Source organism: Atractosteus spatula, chromosome 21, assembly GCF_055471065.1.
Source record: "Atractosteus spatula isolate fAtrSpa1 chromosome 21, fAtrSpa1.hap1, whole genome shotgun sequence".
Classification (NCBI taxonomy): domain Eukaryota; kingdom Metazoa; phylum Chordata; class Actinopteri; order Semionotiformes; family Lepisosteidae; genus Atractosteus; species Atractosteus spatula.
In genome coordinates this window covers 2,266,406-2,276,011 of record NC_142726.1, presented here as the reverse complement: position 1 = coordinate 2,276,011, position 9,606 = coordinate 2,266,406, and the positions used below count along the sequence as shown (strand labels likewise).

Sequence of the window (9,606 nt, the reverse complement as noted above, 5' to 3'; positions counted from 1 at the left end):
CACTCAAGCTAATCGACTTAACGGGTGAAAAAGGTTACAAGTCAAATTCGTACCCAGAATTTCATATGGGTAGATGACACTGGGGAGGGGTGAAAGGTGAATCTTTTTCGTTTTGTTTCAAATAACGCACCAAAATGAAAAACAAGAACGGTATTGCACCAGTTTTGCTTCTGGTGTTATAAATTCTATAAACCGACCACAAAGAGGCTACCACACAAAGCGTTGCTCTATACTTTATTAGAATAAAGTCACATTTATAAAATAGTCGTGTTAATTTGTTTACATTTCTGTGTTAAATATATTTTAAAAAACGAATGAAAGTCCGACTTCATTATCAATCTACCAATAAAGCATGTTTTAAATGTAGAAGATGTAAATGCTGGGCAGCCGGGGCGCCTCCGTGTTGTGGAGACACTCAGAGGCGCAGGAGAGACAAGGCCAGTGGAGCCAGCAGAGGACTCGGGCGATTCTCGTTAACATTTCCACCTCTCAGTTCTGCTAGGACGAACAAACAGATGCAACGGCAGACCTGTTAAAATCGAGTTATCAGGGGTGTGCTCATAGACCTTATACGAACCCCTCGCCCGTCGTTTTTATCCCTTGAAGCCTTACAGTAGGCGGCACATTGAAAGCTTTGAGCGTTTCTTAAATGTGCAAAAGCACGGGTTTTAAACTGCATTTTGACCCATTAATGTCAGGCTATAGGATGAACAATCAAGGTTCAAAAACAAACTGCAGACATGAGTGTAATAATAAAATATGAAGTCCACATACGGTACGCACAAAATATTAAAGCAAAGCAAGACGTACTGGGTGAATGGAACAAGCAAAGGTTTACTCCACACCCGAGAGAGAAGGAAAGAAACGTTTCGGCGGTGGAGCCTTGGTGGGGAGTGTGTGACGACGTGACCAGGCCCTTACCGCAGCGCTCCCCAAAATGGGCAACCGGGCACACGCAGGCGCAGCTCTGGGTGTCCAGGAAGCCCTGGTTGCGGCAGATCTTGCCCCCGCAGCACTTGGGCATGCCCGTGGTGTTTCTGAAAGAAGCTGCAGCGACACAGGGCAGTCAGGCACAGCGCCGTCACACCTCTCGCACAGACCACAGCGTCCCGGATCAGAGCCCTCCCAGGGGCGTTGCCCGACACGAGGCGCTGGCAGCGGCGGTGGCAGGTGAGCCGCTCCTCCTGGAGGTATCTGGCTCCCAGACCGGGGCCTGCAGGGAGGGCAGGAGAGGGACCCCCACATCCGCGAGGCTAAGTGGGGGACACCTGTGGAGGCTGTTTGCTTCACTGCCCTGCGGTAGAGAGAGACCTCTCCTCCTAACAGATGTCCACTGGAGGCAAGGGGAGTTCACCCCCCCACCCCCTCGCGGCAGATCAGGGTCTACCGGTTAGTTCTGGCGAGAGTCTGCGAGACAGCGAGATACTCGCCTGCATTCTGCCTGCTTCTCTCAGGTGCTGATCTCCAGCTCCAGACTGGAAACACCCCAGAAATCGACAAACTTGATATCCGATATTAACTTTAAAAATGGCTGTTGTTCTCTAACCAACACCAGCTTGTGAAATACATCCTATTCAAACTTCCCAAAGCACAGCCTTTTGAACACAAGAGTGCACAAGCTGTGGGTAGCAGCATGTATCCAAGATGCGCATTAATCATGCCTGATGAGCGGACTTTATGTAAGCGCTGTGAGTCAGGCATTAGCAACTGTAATCTGTTTACAGTCCAAGTCTTGGGTTTCTGCTGGTCTCTGCTTACCGCACTGTTTGCATTTGGCTCTGCAGTGATCCACTCTAATCACAGCACAGTTGGGTTCATACAGCGTAGAGCAGAAGCTGGGGTCTGAGTCCTCACAGGCTCCTGAAGCAGTGAGCACGGCCAAAAGGCAAAAGCAAAGAGAAAGAGAGCAGGATGAGGACAGGAAGACTCTGTGCACTTCAGCAAAGTGCAACAGAAAAAGAGTGACTGGGAAACTCGCACTCGGATAAGTGCCATAACTCAGATCGGTTTAGTTGCTGAAACGTTTTTTAGTTTTTAATATTAAACTGGCCATGTCTAGACTTCCATCCAACCGTTTTCTACTCACTTTATCCAACTCAGGGTTGCAGGGGAGACGGAGCCTATCCCAGGAAGCCTATGCTAAAAGAGAATGGAGCTAACTTTTCTCCTGGAGCTGAACTCCAGAAACCTGCCCGTCTGATTGATAGTCCAGATCAATCGCAGGTACTGCATTCACCTGAGCAGTCAGCGTAGTCCCAGCCCTCTGCACAGGAGCAGCTGCAGAGCTCTGCGTTGAGAACCCCGCAGTTCTTACACTGCAGGGGACAGCCTGCAGCACACAGCAACAGCACAACTGAGATGCACACAGACACACACAGTATCCAAGGCAAGGCTTACCACTAATTCGTAATGACAGGTTAGGTGGCAGTGGAGTTCTGTTTCCTTTCCTTTCCCAGACACCCTGGAGCTATTTTAATGCTCACTCTCAGGGTGCAGCCCCCTGCTCTGCATGAAGAAGGTACAGTAGCTGGGCACCCCTGGCTCTGCCCACCCAAGAGGCTCTTGTGCCTCTTCACCCGAAACCCAGTATTTTAAGCACAGATGGCAGTAATAGATAAATGAGATGTCCTGTGTGAACTGTCAAATAAGAAGATCTATACAAAAATCTGTTCTCACTGTTTAATGAATTAGTTTGTTTCAGATGCCAACGCCATGTCTATTAGCAATGCAATGTGATGCACAGGAGTCAAATATATGCACTGTCTGTATAAAAACAAACCTGCATAGTCTCTTTAGAATCCTTAATCTACGTGCCATTCACTGCTAGTATCAGGTTTTAGCAAATGAAACAAGATTGTGAGTGACTGAAGTGAGGGCAATGTGTTTTAAGAACAGTGTGAAGATGCTATGAACATCTGCTTTACTCACAAAGACATGTTTGTCACAAAACAAATGTTTGCATGATCATGCTCCCACACACATTCTGTCACCAGTGTAACATGTTCACTGTGTGCAATAAATCTTCTTTTTTACTAAGGCCACTGCACTGAAACTGAAACACTCTTACCACAGTCTCCACGGGGACAGACAACTGTAATAGAAAAGCAGAATACAGTATTAAAGTCCACTAAAGATCACAAACGCGTTTGGGTTTTGAAATTCATTATCTATTCAAGAAAACTCCGGGTCTTACTGCACAAACCGTCTTCACACCAGCCCTGGCCTGAGTCACACTTTGAGCAGGGCGGACCTCTCAGGTAAGGCACCCTGGGCTCCAGTCCACTGTTCCCACTGCAGTTACAAGACACACACTGCCCTGGTCAGCCTCCAGCCAAAGGTCAAAGTGACCAGTACTCAGTAGCAGTCAGTTTGATTATTCAGCCTTAGAATGAGTTCTGCCCATAAAAATATGACCCCCCAGAATCACCCAGCTTATGAACAGAAGACATAGGTACAGAAAATGCAGGACTGACCAAATGTCCTACAAATAAACCGCACTGGAACACCTAGATAAACACGGCTGACCAGAATGAAAGACAAATCTTAAGCAATTCTCACCTGGGAGCGTAATTACAGACCACATAGGTAAACCTTCCAGGGCACTGAGAGCCATTCACATACCCGCAGCCCACATACTGCGTTCCTGCCCAGGCGAGCTGCAAAAGAGACCAGCGTGACTGAGCAGCGGGCCCCGAGGTGGAAAACCGCACGCAGCCATGTGGCGTAAGAAGGAATCTGCGGTATTGTCTTCCCACTTAATTATCTCCCAGATGGAGATGAATGACAGCAGTCTATCGGATTCTGATTCGTCTCTGGTTCCGCTCGCGAACTCTGCGTGCTGGGGCTGGAGGAGTCCCCGATGCTCGAACGCCATCAGGGGCGTCTCTCCTGGCTTGTTTAAAAATAGACACGACATTACTCATCCTCAGTGAGCCATCATTTCCACCCACCCTGGGGTCCATTACAGAGGTCACTTAACGATTATCATCTTAATGACAGCGACACCAGCAGCTTTGTGAAATGACACCCACAGTCTCAGCAGTGACACACATTATGACAGGTCTTAATAGTGACACACAAGTATTCAATGGGAATGTGATGAACCTTTTAGTTTTAACCAAGAACACATCTTGAAGTCTTAAGGAGTAAAGAAAAGAAGACCGAAACTGATATTATACCATTGACAAAGTATTCAATCCACAAGCTAATGTCAGAGCTCAACTGCAGTTTGGAAAAGATAACAATTAAAATAGTCAATACAATGACAAACTAGTCTATGACTAGATGAGCTGATACTGACTGGATTTCTCTGTACGAGCAGAACTGACAGTTTGTTTTAAAAGGTGATCTTAATTCAGCGGCATCTCAAGATCTCTGTACCAAGGTTAAATTAGATCACATAAGCTTTAATTGGATCAATTTGTGGATTGCCTTAAGTTTCTTAAACTGCTAAGGACTTCAAGAGAGGTACAGTATACATCCTGCTGGATTGCAGACCTTGAGGACCTGTTACTAAACAGATGTCTCAGATTAGTACAGGCTTGTTATAATCTTCCCTCTGGGCACTTCCTCACCTTACTAGATCACCACAGCTCCTTTTCCTGCCTTGCCTGGGAATGTTTTGGGATTTTGTTTTTATTCACACACAGCAGCAGTGTACACTGACGTCACATCTCAGTAGCTTGATTTTATTTCAGGAACCTAACCTTTGGTCCCGCGATCAATGCATCTACAGTATCTGGCAGAGACCTGTTATAATATAAATAATAATAATTACTTACACTTATATATCTCTTTTCTGGACACTCCACTCAAAGCGTTTTACAGGTAATGGGGACCCCCTCCACCACCACCAGTGTGTAGCCCCACCTGGATGATGCGATGGCAGCCATAGTGCGCCAGAACACTCCCCACACATCAGCTATTAGTGGGGAGGAGAGCAGAGTAATGAAGCCAATTCATAGATGGGGATTATTAGGAGGCCATGAATGGTAAGGGCCAATGGGAAATTTGGCCAGGACGGCCAGGTTACACCCCTACTCTTTTCGAGAAACGCCCAGGGATTTTTAATGACCACAGAGAGTCAGGACCTCAGTTTTACATCTCCTCTAAAGGACAGCGCCTGTTTTTACAGTATAGTGTCCCCGTCACTATACTGGGGCATTATGTGGGACCCACATAGACTGCAGGGTGAGCGCCCCCTGCTGGCCCCACTAACACCTCTTCCAGCAGCAGCCTTAGTTTTTCCCAGGAGGTCTCCCATCCAGGTACTGACCAGGCTCACACCCGCTGAGCTTCAGTGGGCTACCAGTTGTGATTTGCAGGGTGATATGGCTGCTGGTATAGAGGGGGGAAATAGAGGGGGAAATACGAATCTGAAGATTTGTTCTTTCAATTGTAAAGCAGCTCCGAAGCAGTGTCTCCAGGGACACCTTTACTGCGCCTTGTGTGAGTGAGTACCTGAGTGTAGTGTCCACAGACAGGGCCCGAGCAGCGACTCTCCTCGTAGTCGTACCCCTGCTCCTCCTCCCACCAGGCCCTCACGGCCTGCACAGTCCGGGCCTCCACCTGCAGGGCAGCATAGAGCATTTCCTGTCATTCCCAGGCAGACTGACAGACGCAGGTATAAAGCCAAAACGTTTAGACAGAAGACAAGACACAGGCGAGCATGGTGCAGGCAGCACATAAAGCAGACAACTGCAGCTTGTTCCAAGCAAGCAGGGAAAACAGATGTAAAATGGGGAACACTGAGCCTGAAGAGGTCATGCATGAGAAAAACTTTAGACGTTTATATTGACGCAGCATTTACATCTACTAGGGAAGCAATAAAAAAGTCTACATAAAATATTAGGATTTAACTTGTAGAATTTAAATCAATGACATTATATTGGGAGGCGCAGTGGTTAGTATTGCTGCCTTGCAGTGCGGGGGCCCTGGGTTCGGCTCTGGGGTGCTGTCTGTGTGGAGTTTGTATGGGCTTGTGAGCTTCCTCCCACAGTCCAAAGACATATGTGTGGGTTAACTGGCCTCTGGGAAAACTGGCCCTGGTGTGAGCGTGTGCCTGTCTGTGTCCGTGTGTGCCCTGCGATGGACTGGCGTCTGATCCAAGGTGTACCCTGCCTTGTGCCTGTTGCTTGCCAGGAGAGGCTCTGCGCTGAATAGAAAATGGGTGTTTTTTTAAAAATAAAAATTATACAGTATGTTAATGTTGTATACCAGTACAAGTAAGACCTAATTTAGTATACCTTGTACAATTTTGTCACTATGGTATGAAAAAGACACTGCTGCCCTGGAATTGGTTGAAAACGCCCAGGGACAGAACATGTCAAATTGGAAGAAGTTCATTAAAAACTGAGAACAGAAGACGCTTCTTACACAAAGCGGTCGTGGTAGAACAAGCTACCTGTCATGTTGCTCATGTGATACTATTGCTTCTTTGAAGAAATTAATTAGCTACTGGCAATGTGAGAAGCTAGACTCTTCCATTTTCTCACCAGTTTACCCAGTACGGGGTCCCGGAGGAGCTGGAGCCTATGCCAGCAAGTGAGGAGCACAAGGCAAGGTGTAGCCCTGGACAGGACTCCAGGCCATCACAGGGCACACAGACACACCAGGAGCCATCTTCCCAGAAGCCTAGTTACCTGCCTGTAAGCCTTTGGACAGTAGGAGAAAACCGGAGCACCCAGAGGAAACACACATGAACACAGGGAGAACATACAGACTCCACACAGAGTCTGAACCCAGGGCCTCGTCGCTGTTAACCACTGCGCCACAGCGCCGCCTTGTTAAAAAGATCCGCAGAGGACAATTTAATTATTGACGGAATAAACACAGGTCGACAGGTGGCGCTGCAAAGCAGGAAGACCCCCCCCTCAGCTCGGGCGTCTGTGCTTCGTGTTTCAAGGCTAGTTTTCCAGTCCAGCAGCCGCCGGATCGCATTTCTGTCTTTGGTTTTACAACCAGAAAGCAAAGGTTTCTGTGGGCGAGACTCGCAGAGGGTTTAGGAACTCATGTGGGGCGAAACTTTGAATCTCGTCATTGTAATGGTCCGTCTTAAAACTCTTTATGAAACCTTCATGTTCACAGAGAGGCGTGCTGCGAGAAAAGTATAGGAGAAAAAAAGGAATCTATACTGCATATAATAAATTCTCTTTTGAAACAAAAACAAACGTAATGTGTAGAATCCCATTGTAATCGTCTGTTAATTCTAACTGCATCGTCAACATCCACCACATCCAAGAAGACGTGTTTCTTACACCTCGCAAATTTACTGGTGAGAATTAACTAAAAGGCGTTTAATTACTAAAGGACCATTTCCTCTGAATCAATACTGGGCAGTGCTTACGGAATCCAGTCTGCGGGGGTCGGTGCTCATGAACTTGTTGAGGTTCTGCCCGAGGTGCGTGTAGCCGCTGGTCTCCGCGCTCGGCTGGCCGTGGTCGAAGCTGCAGAGATCAGCCCAGTCCTGGGCCAGGCTGGCGAGACCTGCGTGCCATTCCTACAGGGGAAAGAACGATGACGAGCTGCAAAACCATGAAAGTGTACTGCAGCGGGTCGCTGTCGGTCAGACGCCCCCCCCCCACACACTTGATCCTCTCGCTCCTCCCCTGTCTGTTGAGCCTCGTGTGAAAAATTGGACTAATACATCTTTCTTTCACCTTTCACAGCATTATCGATGTCCGACGCTGAGTGCCTGATCCAGGCATTTATCCCACGAAGGCTTGATTTCTCCAGCTCTTTGCTGTATGGGCTCCCGCACTCTCTTCTCAACGAGCTGCAGTATGTCCAAAACTCTGCAGCTGGACCAGTTACTCACACCAGACCCAGCAGCACATCACTGCTACACTCAAGTCTCTACACTGGTTGCCCATAAAGCCACATATTCACTATAAGACTTTCAATATAAGGCTCTAAACAATATGACTCCATCGTACTTCCCTGAACTCCTGTATGCTAACCCTCCCTCATGTGAGCCCGGTCCTCTTCCGACTGTCCCCAGGACTAAGTCCCGGACTCCGGGAGACCGCGCCTTCTCTGTCGCTGCTCCAGTGTTGCGGAATGACCTTCCTTTACCAGGACTTTACGAGAGACAACTTCTATGAATGTCTTCAAATCTAACCTTAAACCTTTTTTTTACCAAGGTCTACGTGTGATTGCCTACAGCCAATATGTAAAAACCAATATACTTTTTTTTTTCATTTACTCTTATTTTGTTTTCCTGGTCTTTTTCTTAATTCAAGATGTACAGTATCCTTGGGTTTGGAAAGATGCTTTATAAATAGTTAATTTTATTATGATTATTAATAATAATAATAATATGTACCCCTATTTCAGGAATCGCAGGAAGCAGTTACTCACTTCGCACACACACACTTTTACAGACAGAAACAGAAAGAAAGCATGGTTCTGTATTGACTTTCATTTTGAAAAAAAAAAGTGAAAACATTATAAAATATAATTCCAGTTTTGTTCCGCCAAATTAAAAATAGTATGAGATAAAACTGTAGCTAACCCCTGGTACGACTATGTAAGAGTCTGAGAAGGGTTCTCATTTAGCGCTTAAAAGAAAACTTGGCTATGAGGCCAACATCCACTAAGCTCAGGAAAATTGTGTATTATTTTATTTTCACACCAAGCAAGTCTCTTCTACGTTTTAGCGGCAACGGTAAGGAATAAAATAAGGCTTACCAGCTTTCTCATGTTAGCTGCTGGTGGCTTTACCCTCTTTCGGTAATTATTATGCAAATCCATCAGGATTTTTATTTCTTCTGCTGTGTAATCGGTATTTCTTCCATGTAAAACGATTACCGGGGTTAGCGCGATTAAATAGAAATAAAACATTTGCAGCGTCGCGCTTGAAACCGGGCTCCGCGCAGCGACTGTCGGTCAGGGGTGCGAAGGGCTCACTAAGACTCCTCGTTTACAGGACGGGCCAGCCTCTGCTGTCCCGGGAACTCCTGCGTCGTCATTTCATAGCACTCGAACAGTGGGAAGCGTTTCTTCCGCCGAAGGCGACTAGAAATTGAACTTTTAAAACTCTAAGACATAAATAAAAAGAGGGACGCAGAGACTATTTATAATTTCCGTGTGTTTTTTTTTGTACAACAGATAACAGTTAATGTTTTTGATAGTGAGGGAGGCAGACTATTGTATTAAAATACTAATTTGGGCTTTGTAACACGTTGTGAAGCAAGCCGGCAAACGCGGCTTGCTGTTTAACAGGGTGGCTTGCCAGCAACAACTAATTTAAACGCACATTTTTCTCTGTTAAATGAATGAGTTTCTGATTACCAGACCAACAAATTTAGTTACTACAAACAAAAAAACGTAAAAGGTTAGTAAGGTTGACTGTAAGTACGTTTTGTCCGTGTTGATTCGTAGACCTAGCGACTCCTAGTGTTAAGAGGAGTTAACTGTGTACCAAAGACAATAATACATGAAAATATCGATGCATTACTTATACCTTATAAATACAACCAGCAAGAGGTAGTCCAGGTGTATCTTCCCGGAACGCACCCGAAAATGCAAAGTGCGTCTACTACGGCATTTACGAATGTACGTTTTTTATATATTGCTAAATCTATATAAAAGCTACTGAAATATTTA

General features: G+C 46.2%; 1 protein-coding gene across 1 annotated transcript; it reads right to left on the bottom strand.

Annotated features, from left to right (window-relative positions):
* Positions 1 to 394: 394 nt before the first annotated feature.
* Positions 395 to 8,846, bottom strand: LOC148816989 (cysteine-rich venom protein-like). The gene is made up of 10 exons (XM_088938766.1): positions 8,689 to 8,846; positions 7,346 to 7,498; positions 5,461 to 5,568; positions 3,559 to 3,656; positions 3,194 to 3,291; positions 3,068 to 3,091; positions 2,237 to 2,329; positions 1,759 to 1,860; positions 922 to 1,047; positions 395 to 495 (listed from the first exon to the last, which is right to left on the bottom strand). The coding sequence occupies exons 1-10, from the start codon at positions 8,839 to 8,841 to the stop codon at positions 416 to 418; spliced, it is 1,035 nt and encodes a 344-aa protein (XP_088794892.1). The 5' UTR covers positions 8,842 to 8,846; the 3' UTR covers positions 395 to 415.
* Between the last annotated feature and the right edge of the window lie 760 nt (positions 8,847 to 9,606).